At 45.4% G+C, this 18,809-nt stretch overlaps 1 protein-coding gene across 1 annotated transcript in view; it reads right to left on the reverse strand.

Annotated features, from left to right (window-relative positions):
* The window catches only part of PTPRZ1 (protein tyrosine phosphatase receptor type Z1), a 202,398-nt gene that overhangs the window by 72,709 nt on the left and 110,880 nt on the right, over nt 1-18,809 (reverse strand). Inside the window, exons 7-8 of the mRNA XM_045002201.1 lie at nt 16,253-16,410; nt 15,375-15,525 (exon numbers count right to left, since the gene is read on the reverse strand). Of these exons, the coding sequence (XP_044858136.1) occupies nt 15,375-15,525; nt 16,253-16,410 (309 nt within the window). The remainder of the gene's footprint in view (nt 1-15,374; nt 15,526-16,252; nt 16,411-18,809) is intronic.

An 18,809-nucleotide genomic window follows, 5' to 3' on the forward strand; every position in this document is an offset into this window, starting at 1 on the left:
ATATGTTTTGTTTCTTTGTGTTTATATTTTATATAAAAACAATACAAATAAATGTTAAAAAGGTCAAGCGTCAAGTAGGGGGAGAGTTAGTAATATACACTTCTAACTCCCAATCCTGTGCTGTAACCACCAAATAACTGCCTCCCTTATAGTGTCATCTGTTAAGATTTGATTGCAATGCATTATAATACATTTGTCTCTGTATTGCATAACCAGTTATTGCATGCTATTTACAACATTAAAGTATAACCCTGTAAATGTAAGTGTTCCATTCAAGATTGTTTGAATCCATAAATGCAGATCTCCATCTTAGAAAGGAAGACCAGGGGCAAGGGAAGGAAGAGTTCAGGATATACGAATTATGCTATAGTATTGTGTAGAGGTTAGAACATAAGACTCAGAGCAAAATCTTGTGGGTACTTTTTCTGACTCTTCTACAGGGTCTTTATGTGGCTTCGAACATGTCACTTAACCTTCCTATGTAAAAATTGATCAAATGGCTAGAAGAATATCTACTTCACTGTGCCTGAGGCTTAACCAGCTGTTTGCAGGGGATTCTGAGATCCTCAGAAGAAAGAGGCTACATAAATTCAAATTATTTTTAATGTCCCTACTAATCATTATATGACCCTCAAAGGAGAGAGAGCTATGGAAGATTGGGGGGGGGGGCGCGGGAAAGGCAGGAGAGCCACAGAGAGTATAAAACTGAAGGAGTCAAGGAAAAAGAAAGAGAAGCAAGAACAAATACAAAATACACATGTTAAGTTCAACATTTATTTATTAGAAAATGTTTGTGGGACTGAAATTTGCCCTGTGAAATAAAAGTTAGTTTGTGAGTACCACTGTTCTATTTATTATGTTTCCTATCCATCAACCTTTTCATGCAAGGTCCGCATAGGACTTCAATACTCTTCCAAAAATACAGGTGATTGAATACAAATTACACGGGAGAATCAGATTTTGTCACTTTACTACTTAAATTACCTGAGAACTGTACCAGTGTGTGATGTAAATTAGCACATCAGGCCTAACGGGTTTATCCCTGCATGACTAAATCACATTAACTTAGTATACAAACTATTTTGCAAAGGCTAACTAAAAGATTACAGATCATGTCAGCTTACACTGAAGAGTAAAGTGACCTAGTCCAGGGTTTAATACATACAGTATTATTTTCTATTCTAGCCTGGGACAGGTATGAGAATCTTCAATGACGTTAATAGAGAGATCTTTTCGGATATCACTTTCCATTACATCATCTAATCCTACTTCTAGGAGATATTAGTATCCTGGAATCCAATCTAATGTTCCTTTCATAAACTCTAATGACCTGTTCCTGCAGTAATCTCAGGGCTTCCACTCTGTCCTCATCTTCTCTGCTGATTTCAGCATCTATTCTCCTTCTCCAAATCTTGTTTCCTCCTGAGGAGATAGTGGCTCTGTCCTCTTCTGGCCTCCTCCTACCTCTCTGGCCATTCCTGCCATCCTTCTTATCTCTTCACCCATTCTCTGTGGGGGTTCTACATGGCTCAGTCCTTAGCCCTCTGTCATCTCCTTTTACACCCTCTCTAAAGACCCACTTCTTCCACGAAGCTGACAAGCAACTGGCTAACTAATAACAGGAAAGCTGAGAAATCAGTGATATTTGCTCATTTAATTTAAAATGCATATATAAAATTGCACATGTTGACTGTGCCCCTCACCCATCATACGTCATTTGTCGTCTTAGATTGTAAAAGCTTTGCAGCATGGACGGTGTCTTTCTCTGTACACAGAAAGCACAGAGCCTACCATGTTTTTTGGTGCTACTACAATGCAAATAAAAAATTACAAACAAAAAACTGTGTTAAAAGAGCATTGTTAAGGTTTCAAAGTCAAGCACTCAAAAGGTAGGAAATGGTAGTGTAAGCAGAGTCAGGATGAGCTCTACCCTGACATCTGGTGGTGAATTATGGGGAGTGTGGAAAGGAATTTCAGGTATTTTGCACTGGCACACCCACCCCACCTAGCATAGCTCACAGCAGTCTGGGATGGTTATTTTCACAGCTGTGGGATCCCCAATTTCTTTGTTATTGGGGCAGGAGGAATAAAGTGTTGTCACCCTGATTAAGTAAATGAGGAACTGTGAGACTGCGTTATGACAGAGATGGCTCAGTATCCATTAAGTAGCACTTGCTAGACAAGGGACATGGGTGCCAAAACCCAGTGAATTGAGAGAGGCTGGGGACTGGTGTGTGTACCTGATGGTATGGGCCCCTTTTGAGGGCCTGGAACACCAATTGCACATCCTCCTCTCTCCACTGTTGAAGAGCAGAGCTAATTTTGAATCCTTTAGGAGTCCATCTAGAGGCTGCTGACCTGAATTCACGTTGGGCCAATGGTGCACCAGCACTGGGGCTCCCCTACTACAAGCTGAAATCACTAAGAACTGAAGTCACTAAAAGAGCTAAGCTTACTGAGCTGAGATCACTGAGTGCTGTGTTAACTAGTGGGGGAGCCTGAAGATCTATCACTAAGCGGCTGGCAGAGCGGAGCAGTTTGCAGCACGTTGGAGCAGCCAATAGAACAGTGAGCAGTGTGGAGCGGTTTGCGGGGACGGCTGACGTGGTTCACGGGTCGGCTGGTGGAGTGGAGCCAGTCATGGTGAAGGCTGCAGCAGAACTCCATGGAGAGGCGGAGCAGTTGGCCCTGGCCCACATAAGGTGCCCCTTAACACCCTGTGTGTGCCCTCCCATTTCCACCCAGGCTGGGGGGGGGAAAACTCTGCAGATAAACTTTTGAACTCTGGGGTAGCACTGACCAGAGACAGAGACTTTTGGGTTGTTGGACTTTGGGGTGATTGGACTTAAGACCCTAAGGGGGAAAGGACATTGCCAAACATACTTGGAGGTGGGTTTTTTGCTTATGGTTTGTGTATAATCCTGTTTGTGGTGTCTCTCCAACGTGATGCCGCATTGTTTCCCTCCTTTATTAAAAGGATTTTGCTACACTCGGACTCCGTGCTTGCGAGTGGGGAAGTATTGCCTTCTAGAGGCGCCCGGGGGGTGGTATGTAATTGTCCCAGGTCACTGGGTGGGGGCTCGAGCCGGTTTTGCATTGTGTTATTGAAATGGAACCCCTGGATACTGAACCCGGCCCTTGTTGCTGCCAACTCAGAGGGGCAGAAGGGTTACAGTAGAAAAAGTTTTCTGTACAATCTCCCCCTGCTTGTTCATGTGCATATGATACAGCCTTTAATTACATAATCACATGCTATTTGTTCCATAGGGCCCGTGCCTCATTCAGTGCACAGGATGGATGGTGTGGCTATTCAATGTTTGTTTTCTCCTGACGGCTCAATGTGTGTCCCAGCCTATGCCTTATTTACTGTACTCTATGCAAACCCTGCTCTGAAGACAAAAATTAATTTCCTCATGGGCTTTACTCTGGTTCTCGTTGCTATGGCATACGAGTGCTTCACAAACATTAACTAATTTATTTTAACAAGACCCCTGTGAGGTGAGGGGATGGTATTATTTCTTTGGAGCAGGGACCTGAAATTGATTGGGGAATGGCCTTTGAGTACCTGTGTAAGCTTGAAAGCTTGTCTCTCTCACTAACTGAAGTCGATCCAATAAAAGATATGTCCTCACCCACCTCCTCTTTCTAATATCCTGGGACCAACATGGCTACCACTGAACTGTCAATAGACATGCCTTTTGCCATCTGTGTGAAAATCTGTCCAAATTTGGCCATTATAAGCTTTTGAAAAATCATATTTCACACATGCTTGGTAGAGAATTCTTCGATTTTAGCAGCTAAATTCCCCAAAGATTCCATGAGGACAAACCTTGTGAAGACAAAACTGCAGTTTGCAATAGAGGGGCAGGAACGGGTAGTGAACTTTTAATTAACTTTGCAATTTGCATCTTGACCACAGGAGGGCACTGAAACTAAATATTGTTTTGCAAAAGAAAATTACAATAGACTGGAGGGAAGTGCTAAAAGTTCTTTTTTTGTATGGGCAAATAAAACAATGAAAATTAGTGAGAATGTCTTTTTTCCCCTCACTAGGACACACTGATGATCCTTATAAACTATTCTGAAACCAATCATTGTGCCCATTTTCATATTTTGAATGTACAGTGGTGATGTGTTAATGTCTTCGTTATAGTGAATTCCTTTAGGTGCAGTACAAGAAAATGTGAATACCCACAATAAATTGTCTTTTCAAACCATTTTCAATTACATTCAATCACTCCAACTGTTGCTATTACAGTTCCTGCCCTCCAGATGGCATAAGGAAATCAATACAAATAACCAGAGGATGTTTTTTGCCTTTTCAATTGTAAGCAAACATGAGGAACAGGGAAGCTGGAACAATTTGTATAGTGGGGTGCTGAGAGCCGTTGAACTAAACTATAAACCCTGTATATGGAAAACCACTTCAAGCCAGAGGGTGCAGCAGCACCCCCAGGACCCCTAGTTCCAGCACCTATGATGAGGGATGCTGTCAATTGGTAGGACACAACCCAGTGCTCAGTGCTTTGTTGAATTGGCTGTATGGGGAAGCAACTGGCCCAACCCCCTCTTCCCATGGGAATTCAGAGTCTTTCCATGGTGAAAAGGGGAGGTTGAAATTGAAAGTGATTTGGCAGTCCTATGTATGGTCAGGTGGCTATATCTTTTTAGTCACCCTCACTGCAAGTTGTAGCTGTAGTATCGGCCTTGTGGCTGAGGAGTGAAAACATTTCCTACTAGTGAGCACTGTAGATACGGATGATAACGTTTAAATCATCACTTTCAATCATCTAATGTAGTGTTTAGTTCAGTCAATCAGCAGGTCCCCTCCCTTCTGCACAAGCAGCAACCTTGAGAGCAATAGACTCCCCCAAGGATAGGAAACCAAAACCAATCTAAGCTGGTCAATGAGACCAGGTGGATGGGACCAGGAGCCTTCCCCAGTGACTCAAAGAACCTAGACACAGGAAGAAGAGGCCTAAGCAGACTGGGAAGTACAGGAGGCACAGGATTGAGAAGGAGAAGCTGCCAGCTGGCAAAGGACAACAGCCCTAACAGCTGCTGGGGGTAAGGGTCAGAGACACTGCAGGGGATTCAGAGCCTAGAGGGAGAGATCCAGCATTCTAGCAGCTGAATGAGAGAAAACTAGTGAGAGGAAGATGAGCAGCTGCAGGGAGAATTGCTGGAAAGAAGTAGCCCAGCAGTTGGAGGGTGTCGGGAAGATTTAGGGAGGGGGAACGGGGAGAGAAGACTGCTTGATAGCAGGGCTCACAGAACAACAGGGTTGGAGAAGGCGCTGGGAGGAGCAGTGAGCACCAGATAAAATAACTGAAACATGTTCATACAATACACACAAAGCCAATATCCAAAACCAGTGGGGCAAGGGTTCCAGGCAGCTATTAGCCTGAGGACTCAACTTTACTAGCCTAGTTGAAAAATGCCCCCAAACCACTTCTTCCAAGCCACATACATGCAATTAAAAAAAATAAAGCCACTTATTGCCTCCCATGTCCACTACATTCTGCCAAACAATGCCAACTTCAATGCTGCATTTATTGCCTTTTCCGCAGCCACCTCTGGGTCTAAACTAGCACCCTTTGAAATCTATGGAAAACTTCCCACTGGCATGAGTGGGCACTGGATCAGGCCTTCTGTGCCTTTCTTGATGCTACCCCCTTTTGTGTGTAATGACTTCCCTGTCCCAGTGAGTCACCATTCTCTCCTCTTTCATCTACCTTATAAAAACCTATCTCAAAAAGCGAGTTTAAAATTAAATAAACAGTAAATAAAAAAAGAAACCTTCAAACTGTTCCCTCTTTGGACTGCCCAGTGTCTCCTGTCTTCTGTTTGTTTAGCAAAGTTCTTTGGTGCAGGGACTGTCTAACTCTGAGGGGTTTTATCACTTTACAGATGCTAATAAAATAATAATGATGTGACCTACATTTAACTCTGAGCTCTGAACACAAAATCCAGCAATCAGGGACACTGGATTTTGACACTTTCTGAAATACTGGGGGCTTTCGGCTACCTATGTACATTTATAATTGCTTTGCCGGAATGGTCCGGCTATTGTTCTTCCTGCGTAATTAATCTATTTATGATTCAATACATGGTATTGATGAGCAGGAACAGTTAACTGTTTTTTTCCAGACTATCCTGTGCAGGAATGGAAATGGCTTTTGCAACGTGTGAGACGCATTGTGTGCTATGTGACACGCCGCAGCTTTACTGACATGTCATTGCTTGAAAGCACAGGTGCTGATTTTTGTTTCTGCTGGTGGGTGCTCTTCTCCGCCTCACCCCCTCTGTGAGACCGGCGGGCGGGGTCTTGGGGAGGGGGAGAGGCTGAGTGGGGGCAGGGCCTTGGGGCAGAGCAGGGACGGGTCCTTGGGGGAAAGAGGGCAAGTGGGGGCAGGGCCTCAGAGCAGAGTGCAGGCAGGGCCTCCAGGGAAAGAGACTGAGCAGGGGCAGGGCCTTGGGGTGGAGCATCAGGCAGAGCCTGGGAGGATCTGGGGGGAAGAGGCTGAGCGGGGGCAGGGCCTCGAAGTGGAGGTCAGACAGGACTTTGGGGGAAAGAGGCCAAGCAGGGATGGGTTCTCAGGGCAGATCATGGGCAGAGCGAGGGGCGGGGCCACGGTCTGGGCACTGGGGCCAACAAAAGATTAATCTGGCCCTGCAGATACTGAGCACCCCTGGTTTTTTTTTTGGTGGGTGCTTGAGTCACCCATGGAGTTGGCGCCTATGCTTGAAAGCCACTAACTGATGCCTTTTGCTTGAGTAGGAGGCATGTCACATGCCACAAAATGCAGCAGCCCAAACTTCAAAACCCTGCACTGCATATTGTGTTTCTGGGCTCCATGTAATTCACTATTATTTTGGTCAAAACAGCAATGAATTGTTGGCTTAGCTAAAAAAGGAAGTTGCCATACACTAACGTGACAAAGTCCTATCTAGACCTGTTTGAAATATTTGCAAAAAAAACCCTCCAAATCCACACAAAACTTTTCATGTTCGGTTACCAACTATAAATTTATACCAGTTTGATGTAAAGCTTCTCTAAGGTTCATGAACAGTTTGAGTGACTCTGGGTCTAATTTTGAGGGAACTAAGCCAATTTATGGATTTCTATAATTTGTTCTGTTATTGATCATTCTTTTTTAAGCACTTTACAACCCTGCCCCAAATAGACTGCAACTCAAAAATCATGTGAATTTTGAAGTTTGGTTTCAATTTTGATGTGGATTCAGGTGAATCCCAAGAGTTTTGACTGAGTTTGGCTTTGAGATTTTGAATTTGAATTCAAAATTGAAAGTGAAACTCTGGGTATTGTTTGTGAGACCATGATAATTAGTCCGAAGAAAACGGGACCATTTCTGTCTTGCTCCCGAGCTCCAGGATGCACCAGGGAGCTGGTTCCAGCACCCCAATTCTGAGGGCCAGCCAACCCAGACGCCACTTAGAGCTGTCCAGCAACAGCTCTAACTTTTGCCACTGGAGTAGGGTCCTTAGTGGACCCTATGCCAGTGGAGGATTGGCATGGTCAGGATCTGCTATGCTACAACACATCTTCTATGCTGGAAGGAGGGGAGGCACAGGGCAGGTCTACACTACAGCCCGGATTGATCCACTGATGGTTGATTTAGCGGGTCTAGTGAAGACCCGCCAAATCAACAGCAGATCGCTCTCCAGTTGACCCCTGTACTCTACCCCCGACGAGAAGAGTAAGGTAAGGAGATGGGAGAGTTTCTCCTGTCGACCCCCCGCGGTGTAGAACCCGCAGTAACTCGACCTAAGGTACGTCAACTCCAGCTATGTCATTCACATAGCTGGAGTTGCGTAGTGTAGGTTGACTTATCGTGGTAGAGTAGACATAGCCTCAGATGCAGGGCCCAGCAGTGGTACAGATATGTCAGCATCAGAGTTCCCTGTGCCAGGGAAATTCTCTGCTTGTGATTTGTGGCTGAATTATGTCTCCTTTATGAGTGGTATTAAGAGGCCATAATGAGGCTTGAGGCTGTGACCCAATATTTGCACGAGATCCTGTAAAGAGAAATTGCTGAGTTTCACACAGCTCTAGTTCTAAGGAAAATACAAAATGTTGGGTTAAAAAGTGTTTTATGTTGAGCACATACTGTTGCTCTTTACCGTAATTTTAAGAACTTATAGACTTTTTATGTATTTACTGAGTCTGTGTAAGATTACCAGGAGCTGTATTTCTACAGTTATCCTACAGGACACCATTAGAGGAGTACATTTGCTGACATGTTATATAAACAGCTTGGTGTCTGTCAATATTATTTTCAGATGTATATGAACAGCAATTGATCACTGTTAGACATAAATAGATTTTCATTTCTGCTGGGGCTGGGGACAGATAAAGAGCTAAAGTTTTCTTGCAAGCTTTCTGTGTTGAGCCCTGACATGCGGCCTTTAACTCTACTGCTAATGAAAAATATGCCACGTATGAAAATTACATGCAACACTGTGCAGGCTAAGAGAATGAAATACCTTTCAACCTAAAACAAAGCAATCCCTGCAAGGTAAGTTTGCCAATGCTGGCATGGCTGCATGGAAATTCCTGACAGCTCATTTCTGAACCCAGTGTGTAATTCAATAGAGAGTGTATTTCCCATCACTAGCAGCCTTTTAGACCTCATGGAACAATTCCACTCAGATAACCATTAATAAATAACAATAATAATAAATGAAAGACACAATCCTACTCTCTATGAGAGATTGCATTGACTCCAACAGGAGAAGGATTTGGCCCTAATCTCCTTATTATATAATTTTAACTTTTCAAATGGGCACTTGAATAAGGCTCATGTTGCAATTTCTCCTATGTTAACTGCAGGGAAGTCAGATTTTTTTTTCTGCTAACTACAATATTAGTTGTAGTTTCTATTGGTTATAGAAAATAAACTGCATATGATTCCATTTATTACTGAAGTTAGCCATTCATGTTTTAATTTTTATATTTCAGCATTTCAGAGCTCCTAAAGACCCTTTCAGAACAATGAGAGTTTTCTTCTATTTTCTTTATCTACTACCTGTTCAGAACAAGTACCCTCAAATACTACAAATTCAAGTTCTCAAATAAGCACATTTTAGATAAATATTGCTCTTGATATATGTCCATAGCTGATGTTAATATAAAAGGAAGCTGTATGTATTCACATCAAGAGTAATCTCCCTTTCTTTTCATTACAGTGAGTTAACACATTAGGATGAATTGTAAAATACGTGCACACCTGGAATTTTTATTAACCCATGCCTAGCCCTCCATATTGCCTATGGGCAGAGCAGAATGTTTAATTTACAATTAGACATTTTAAATTCCTACTTCAGAACAAATACTAAATGTGTTTGTTGCCAGGGTGATATGAAGAGCAGAATAAATATATTTCCTAAGATCAGTAGATGGAAAACACTTTGCTCTGTGTCTGTACGTCTACACTGCAATAAAAGACCCATGGCTCGGCTGCGGCTGGCCCCGGTGAGCTGACTCAGGCTCATGGGAGTCAGGCTGTAGAGCTAAAACCTGCGGTGTAGACGTCTGAGCTTGGGTTCTGAGACCAACTCCCACCTCGCTGGGCTTCAGCCCGAGCCCAAACATTTACACTGCAATTTCTAGCCCCACAGCCTGAGCCACATGAGTCCGAGTCAGCTGACCTGGGCTCTGAGACTATGTGCGGCAGGTTTTTTATTGCAATGTACACATACCCTGTTATACAAATCTATCAGTCATGTATGAAAATGTCTGTTGTGCTAGTCTGAAACTGGAAGCTATAGAAAAGTCAAACTATATTCATGCAATGTTAAGTATGAGGTTTTAATTGCATAACTGTCAGACATTTTGGATACTCAGTACAAAATATTTAATCAGTAGTGGAGCTGAGGTTACTCCCTATGTACACTGACAGTGTGACTGAGAGCAGAAAAGGGCCTTGCTAACTTTAGATTGTTTCTCCACATATGCGTAATGAAAGGGCACTTTGGCAATGAAATGTTGCCTGCTAGGGCAGAAAGGGAGAAGCTGGATACAAATCTACCTATGCAGTTCTATCCCTCATTGTGTAAACCCACACACTTGTGAGAGTCAGCACAGAGAGGGCTCCTCCAGGCTTTTGGGTGTGGGATGGGAGGGATAGAGCAGTGCTGTAGCCCACTTTCTGTGGCACCATCCCCCATTCTGCCCCCTATTTTATGTGGAAATCCAGGTGGGGGTAACACAGCTCAAAGCTGTATTAACTCCCTCTGGGTTCCTTCCACTAGTGCTAGTGACCTGCGGGGACATGACCATTGGCAGAAGTGCTGCCAGATGGAGAGAGGCAGAGTGGAAGAAGGAGCCAGGCATGCAGATGCCTTCTCTCACTATGAGTATGGGGTCTCATCCCAGTGGAAAACCTTATCGGTGGATCCCAGGTTCCACAGGCTTGAGAGGTCTCATCCCCTCCCAACAACATGGACCCCCTAAACTCAAAAGGATGATCCATCTGAGGGAATGATTTGCCTCTATGGGCCCTCCTTCAAGCATCTCCTTGGGAGGGGAAAATCTTAGGTTTGGTCTATACTACACAGTTAGGTCAACACAAGGCAGCTTACGTCAACCTAAGTACGTCAGTGTACACGTGACAGCCTTCCTCCCATGGATGTAAGTGTCCTAATACACTGACATCATAACTCCACCTCCATGAGAGGTGTAGGGCTTACATCAGTGTAGTTAGAGTGATGCAGTGTCTATGTAGGTTTCAGTGATAGCCATGTTAGTCTGCATCAGCAACTGCATTACTTACATCAGCTGTTGGCTGCTCCATGCTGGAGCCATGAAATTGACAAGAAAGCTGGGCAGGTATAGCCCAGCTGCTCCTGGCTCCCCACTCCCAGATGGGATGCTGCCCGGAGGCTCCCCACTCAGGGAGCCGAGAAGACTGGATGGCTGACCCCCAAGTCTTGGCGGGGAGCCGGGGGGAAGGGGAGGGCAAGCTGAACTCCTGGCAGGGAGCTGTATGGAGTTGAGAGCCCTGGCTCTCAGCCCCCACCAGTTGGTGGAAGTGCTCCTGGTGAGGATGCACACCACTGACAGAAGGAAGGTAGTGTGGACATCAGCCACCGCAGTAATTACTGCGGTGGCTGAAAGTCAACCTAACATAAGGGTATGTTTACACTACGGGATTATTCCGATTTTACATAAACCGGTTTTGTAAAACAGATTGTATAAAGTCGAGTGCACGCGGCCACACTAAGCACATTAATTCGGCGGTGTGCGTCCATGTACAGAGGCTAGCATCGATTTCCGGAGCGTTGCACTGTGGGTAGCTATCCCGTAGCTATCCCATAGTTCCCACAGTCTCCCCTGCCCATTGGAATTCTGGGTTGAGATCCCAATGCAAAAACAGTGTCGCGGGTGATTCTGGGTAAATGTCGTCACTCAATCCTTCCTCCGGGAAAGCAACGGCAGACAATAATTTCAAGCCCTTTTTCCCTGGATTGCCCTGGCAGACGCCATAGCATGGCAATCATGGAGCCCGTTTTGCCTTTTGTCACTGTCACCGTATGTGTACTGGATGCTGCTGACAGATGCGGTACTGCAGTGCTACACAGCAGCATTCATTTGCCTTTGCAAGGTAGCAGAGACGGTTACCATCCCTATTGCACCATCTGCCATGCCATTGTAAATTGGCGATGAGATGATGGTTATCAGTCGTTCTGTACCGTCTGCTGCTGTCATGGGTGCTCCTGGCTGGCTTTGCTGACGTCGGCCAGGGGCGCATGGACAAAAATGGGAATGACTCCCCAGGTCATTCCCTTCTTTATGTTTTGTCTAAAAATAGAGTCAGTCCTGCCTAGAATATGGGGCAAATGTACTAGAGAACCAGAGAGCACAGCCGCTCCATGTCAGAGCCCCAGAGATCCCGCAGAAATGATGAGCTGCATGCCATTCTAGGGGGTGCCCCTGCAACAACCCCACCCGTCGCTTCCCTCCTTCCCCAACCCTCCTGGGCTACTGTGGCAGTGTCCCCCATTTGTGTGATGAAGTAATAAAGAATGCAGGAATAAGAAACACTGACTTTTTAGTGAGATAAAATGAGGGGGAGGAAGCCTCCAGCTGCTATGATAGTCCAGGCAGGACATTAAAGGTTGGCAGGGGAGTGGAGCCCAGCCTCCCGCTGCTATGATAGTGCAGGCAGTACAGAATCTTTTCTTTAGACATGAAACGGGGGGGGCTGATGGAGCTCAGCCTCCAGTTGCTATGATGAAGACGCTTACCAGCCGTTCTGTACCATCTGCCAGGAATGACTGGGAGTCATTCCCATTTTTATCCAGGCGCCCCCGGCCCACCTCATCGAGGCCAGCCAGGAGCACTCACAGGCTGATGATGACGATGGATAGCAGTCATATTGTACTGTCTGCCACCGGGAAGGGGATGCTGGTATTCAGCACTGCAGCACCCCGTCTACCAGCAGCATGCAGTAGACATAGGGTGACACTGAAAAAAGGCAAGAAACGTTTTTTTCCCCTTTTCTTTCGGGGGGGAGGGAAGGGTGTAAATTGACGACATATACCCTGAAAGACCCGGGAAAATGTTTTTGACCCTTCAGGCATTGGGAGCCCAGCCAAGAATGCAAATGCTTTTCGGAGACTGCGGGGACTGTGGGATAGCTGGAGTCCTCAGTACCCCCTCTCTCCCTCCATAAGCGTCCATTTGATTCTTTGGCTTTCCGTTACGCTTGTCACACAGCACTGTGCTGTGGCCTCTGTCTATCATAGCCTGGAGATTTTTTCAAATGCTTTGTCATTTTGTCTTCTGTAACGGAGCTCTGATAGAACAGATTTGTCTCCCCATACAGCGATCAGATCCAGATCTCCTGTACGGTCCATGCTGGAGCTCTTTTTGGATTTGGGACTGCATCGCCACCCGTGCTGATCAGAGCTCCACGATGGGCAAACAGGAAATGAAATTCAAAAGTTCGCGGGGCTTTTCCTGTCTACCTGGCCAGTGCATCCGAGTTCAGATTGCTTTCCAGAGCGGTCACAATGGTGCACTGTGGGATACCGCCCGGAGGCCAATACCGTCGATTTGTGGCCACACTAACCCTAATCCGACATGGCAATACCAATTTCAGCGCTACTCCTCTCATCGGGAGGAGTACAGAAATTGGTTTAAAGAGCCCTTTATATTGATATAAAGGGCCTCGTTGTGTGGATGGGTGCAGGGTTAAATCGGTTTAACGCTGCTAAATTCGGTTTAAACGCGTAGTGTAGACCAGGCCTAAGTTGACTTAGGGCTGTCGTGTCAACATGTTCTTAGGCCTTGGCTAAACTGGCGCTTTACAGCGCTGCAATTTTCTCGCTCAGGGGTGTGAAAAAACACCCCCCTGGGCGCAGCAAGTTACAGTGCTGTAAAGCACCAGTGTAAACAGTGCCCCAGTGCTGGGAGCGCGGCTCCCAGCGCTGCAAGCTAATCTCCCCGGCGAGGTGGAGTACCACGACCACACTCGCACTTCAAAGCACTGCCGCGGGAGCGCTCCCACGGCAGCGCTTTGGAGTTTCGAGTGTAGCCAAGCCCTTAGTTATTTTCCAAACTGAATTTCTTCAAACAAGGTAGAGTGCATGTTCTTCATGTAAAAGTGTCTGTGCACGTGAAAAGTATGATGCTATAAAACAGCAGTTTAATTATTTGACCTCAATTCTAACTAGTATTAAACACTTTCCACTCTCCATCCCTCCCCGTTCCTCTGTTTGAAAAATTCAGATACAGTTTGGTATCTTTTTATGAAGCTTTTCCCCCTCAGAAAAATCATTTATTGGCTGAGACCAAGTGATGACAAATTTCAGCCCCAAGAGCAATTATCTGAGAATTTTGTAATAGTTTGAAAGGATGGGCTCAGAACTGAAGTATCATTTTGGCTAATTATAGCAAAGATGCTATAAATGTATCCCATTTATCATCATTTTGATGCAAATAGCATCACATATATGTGCCAGGGGCCCAATCCTGTAAGGGTTCTGAATACAGAACATCCACTGACTTCATTGCAAGTTCCAAGCAGAGTCTTTTTAGTATCAGGCCCAGAACCGGTGGGAAATGTTCATGGCACAGGCTCCAATGTTCCAAAATGCCGGGGGTGCTCGACCTCCAGCCCTGCCCCCACTCTACCCCTTCACCCAAGGCCCCACCCCACCTCTTCCCACCCCTGCTCCACCCCCACCCCTCCTCTTCCCACCCAGTTCCACCGCTTCCCCAGAGCGCGCCGCATCCTCGCTCCTCCCCCAGCCTCCTGCATGCCACAAAACAGCTGATCTGCAGGGCCTGCATGCAGATGGGAGCTGACTGGGGGGCTACCAGTGGGAGCTTAGAATCCACCATTTTTTCCCCATGGGTGCTTCAGCCCTGGAGCACCCATGGAGTTGGCGCCTATGGTTCATGGAATCGAAGCTGGTAAAAATTACCACTCCTTTCCCCCTCCCCCCCTTTTGGGGTGTATTTGTACTTGTGAATATAAATTCCTAATTAACAGATTTAGTGCCAATTTTTGCTGTCAGTTACATGGATTTAGTTTCTATTGATTTATGTGAGATTCCGCAGGTGTAACAGAGAACAAAATTTGACCTTTGATGCTGTATCCATTTACAGAAAATGACACACAGTGGCCTGAGTAACGGCTGATCAGAAGTAGCTTCTCTCTTGCAGTTGCTTGGTAGCTTAAGTGAAATTAATTTGGTGGTTTCCTTTTAAATGTTATTGACAGCGGTCCCACATCACACAACAAAGAATTAAATTGGTATGGAGAATGAAGTACTCCTTCACCCCTATGACTGCAGTGGTGTCAATGGGCCACTTTACTTTGAATGGTCCCTCTTAAAATATGTGCAAACTACTTATGCAAAATTATCTGCTCCACCTTGTATTTAGCTGTGACATTCTGAGTACCTTTCCCAGACCTGAAGAAGAGCTCTGTGTAGCTCAAATGCTTGTTTCTCTCATCAACAGAAGTTGGTCCAATAAAAGATATTACCTCACCCCCCTGCACCTTGTCTCTCTAATATCCTGGGACCGACATGGCTACAACACTGCATACCCCTCAAGATGGCAGCTTTGATCAGTGTTGAAGCCATTAAAAGGGCTGCATGGGGACACTTGGACTGATGTCCTCTTCACTATATGTGCTCTGTAGATGCAAAAATTTAATTTTCTACTCCATTTAATCTGGCATTTTTTATGAGCACTAACCTGTCTTTTAAAGCTGTGTATTATTAGGCTCTTTTCTTCTTCAAGTTTAAAATCAGTATCTCGTTATTGGGGTCAATAGTTGTATTTAAAACAGTCTTATAATCTCTGAAGCCCGCAGTAGTAATTACTCTGTAAATACCTGCTTCATGAATTTCTTCTTGGCCAGTGTATGAGGAAAACACCTGTCCAAAGAATTTATATTGCTGTTCTCTAAAGTTGTTTTGCAGGTAATCCATCAGCATGACATAGCCAGACTGCTGCATTGTAAGGACTTCACAAAATACAGCCAACTGAAAAATAAAAGACAGCACACTTCCCCTAAGTCATAAAAATTAACTGGATTCTGATATTAGGCACAACTTTGAGAAAGGGAAGGTGTGTAGATTGTCTCAGTTCAGGAATAATCCCAGTAAACATTGCGATTCAGACACATACCTCTGAGGGCATGTGTACACTGCAATTAGACACTTGCAACTGGTCCATGTCAGCTGACTTGGCTTACAGGGCTTGGGCTAAGGGGCTGTTTAATTGCAGTGTAGACATTTGGGCTTGGACTGCAACCCAAGCTCTGGGACCTTCTCACCTCACAAGGTCCTAGAGCCCGGGTTCCAGCCCATACCTGAATGTCTATACCACAATTAAACAGCTCCTTAGCCTGATCTCCAGTAACCTGAGTCAGCTGGCATGGACCAGCTGTGGTTTTTTAATTACAGAGATACCCCGAGTCACTATTCCTCCAGTGCTTCCTACTTGCTTTCTTTGGGTTAGTAGTTTACTTTGCACAGGCACGTAGTCAGAATCTAGCCATGAATGAAAAAGGGGGTGGGCGTGGGGGTGGAGGGGATTACTCACACAAATAGATTTTAATTGAAACATGTGCAAGTGAAAAGCTAGAAAAAAGAAATGTTAGGTTGTTAGGCTAGAAAGTAATGCCATGCACTTTTACCACATACATGAAAACTGTTTTTCCTTTCATTTAATCCATGTGAAAGAAATAATTGTTCTTATTTGAATTACCTGGTTTTCAGAAATGTTAATGGGATCTTTAAACACAATCCATTCGACTGTCTCTGAGCAGGGAGGTGTCGACAAAGATCCATTATAAGTGTAATATTTGTCTGTTGAGTTTGGCAAAAGGTTCAGCAAAACAAATGGCTCTAATGCAGCCTGTTTTCCTGCAAAACATTTATATTCAAATTATTAAGATATTAAATAAAAGCTGAATAAAACAAAAGTAGAGCTGCAAAATGGAAGTTCCTTCAAGTGAAACAAAGGAATGTTTGAGGACATTTGGAGTCTGATTTCAATGGCTGTTCAGCCTATGAAAGATTGGGCCCTTTGCACTTAAGTTTTAACAAAGATCCTAAAACAATAATTCTACTGAGTCAGCAGAAGGTTCTAATGAGCTACTTTATGGAAGGCTGAAGTTCAGCTGTAAACTCAGAACTCCCAATCTTCATCTCAGCAGTGAGATTCAAAGAAACAACGCTTTTAGTCTTTGCGCCTGGGAGGGACTCCCATGGAGTGCTGAATGACAGACCATTACTGAACTCAGAGTCCAGGTCATTCGATACATCACATTCACAATACCTCTTACTCTCTGTGGGGCAGGGAAGAGGTATGAAAGCTGCATATGAAGTGCCATCTAATCCAGGGAAGTGTTACTTCATTGGAACACACTGAGCATTACATTACTCTAGCCTGGAGCAAACTGTGTTGAGATGCAGGAAATAGTGAAACATGGTGAAAAAGAATGGGAAAGCTCAAGGAACAATGTTACAAGAGAAAGAACAGGAGATGAAGACCTCTTCCAAGATGATGTAACACTTCAGGTGACTGCCCTGTATGCAACAGTAAGGGATGGTCTACACAGGGAGCTCACATCAGCATAGCTACATGTTTTAGGGCTTGGCTACACTTGCGAGTTACAGCGCATTACAGGAGCTCCAGGCGCACTAGCTCACTACCTGTCCACACTGGCAAGGCACGTAGAGCGCTCTGATTCCACAGCTAGAGCACTGCTGGTACTCCATCTTGGCGAGTGGAATAACGTTTGCTGCACCCCCGCTGGAGCACCCCAGCGTCAGTGTGAACGAGGTGTTGCATTACTGAACTCTCATCAGCCTCTGGAAACGTCCCATAATCCCCTTAAGCCAAGTGGCCACTCTTGTCATTGTTTGGATATGCTCTTTGAAAGCTCCATTTGACAGCCAGCTGCTTATCTGCTCCGAGACAAAGCAACCATTACTGTGGAATGCTGTGTGTGTGAGAGAGAGGTGGGGGGGAGGTCTGCTGCTGTCTGAACTTACAAGACAGCATGCTGACATGCTCTCAGCCCCCCAAAACCCCTCTCTCCCCCAGATACACATAACACTCCCTGTCACACTCCACCCCAAACCCTCCATTTGAAAAGCACATTGCAGCCACTTGCATTCGGGGATAGCAACCACAATGCACTGCTCTTTGTGGCCATTGCAAGAGCTGCTAATGTGGCCATGCCAGTGCGCTGGCAGCTGTCAGTTTGGACAGACTACAGCGCTTTCCCTACTGTGCTCTACGAAGGCTGGTTTAACTCAAAATGCTCTACATCTGCAAGTATAGCCATGCCACTTCACACCCATGAGAGTTGTAGCTATACTGACCTAACCCCCCCGAGTAGACAGCATTAGGTCAACAGAAGAATTTTTCCATCAGCCTAGCTACTGCCTGCCAGGGAGGTGGATTACCTATGCCGATGGGAGAACCCCTCCTGGTTGTATAGGTAGTGTCTACACTGAAGTGCTGGAGCTATGCCGCCGTAGTGTTTCAAGTGTAGAGAAGCCCTTACTCTCCTTTGCATACACTCATATCAGAGGAGGGAGAAGAAACATTGCAGTTCACTTAGATGCTTTGCCCTCACTGAAGAGCATGGAAAAACCCCACTTACACATTTAGTCACGCGTGTAAATGTATGGCTGGTGCAGTTCATCCACTTCCCTGGTATCTTGCCAGGATTGGGGCTTGGATGAGGATGAGCTGACTGAGATTCAGCTGGTGAGGTAGCAGGAGCCCGTCAGTGGAACTGGCAGAGATTATACCAACTTCCTCAAGTGGGGGAAATTTACCAGCTTTTGGACAATCCCACTTCCATGAAAGGATGATTGTGTTTATCTAAAATACCACTGGTCCTTTTAGATGTGATTTTAAATAAAATCTGACTCATGTCTATATAATTTGCTGTTTGTTATCATCCCTAGGTTCATTTCAATGTTACTGCTTTGTAAACTTCCCTCTCTCAATAAATATCCAAATTATTTCCCCCACATGCAGGTATTTCTAACCTAGTCATGTCCCTTTGCATTATATCTGTCCTCAGTGATGTTTGTAACTCATCCCCATTTAGCGTCACCTTAACATTCCGCTATAAACTGTTGGCCATTTTATTGCACAGAATCCAGGGCCGGCTCCAGACCACAGCGCGCCAAGCGCGCGCTTGGGGCGGTGTCCTGCGGGAGGGCGGCAGGCGGCTCCGGTGGACCTCCCGCAGGCGTGGCTGCGGAGGGTCCGCTGGTCCCGTGGCTCCGGTGGACCTCCC

Source organism: Mauremys mutica, chromosome 1, assembly GCF_020497125.1.
Source record: "Mauremys mutica isolate MM-2020 ecotype Southern chromosome 1, ASM2049712v1, whole genome shotgun sequence".
NCBI lineage: Eukaryota > Metazoa > Chordata > Testudines > Geoemydidae > Mauremys > Mauremys mutica.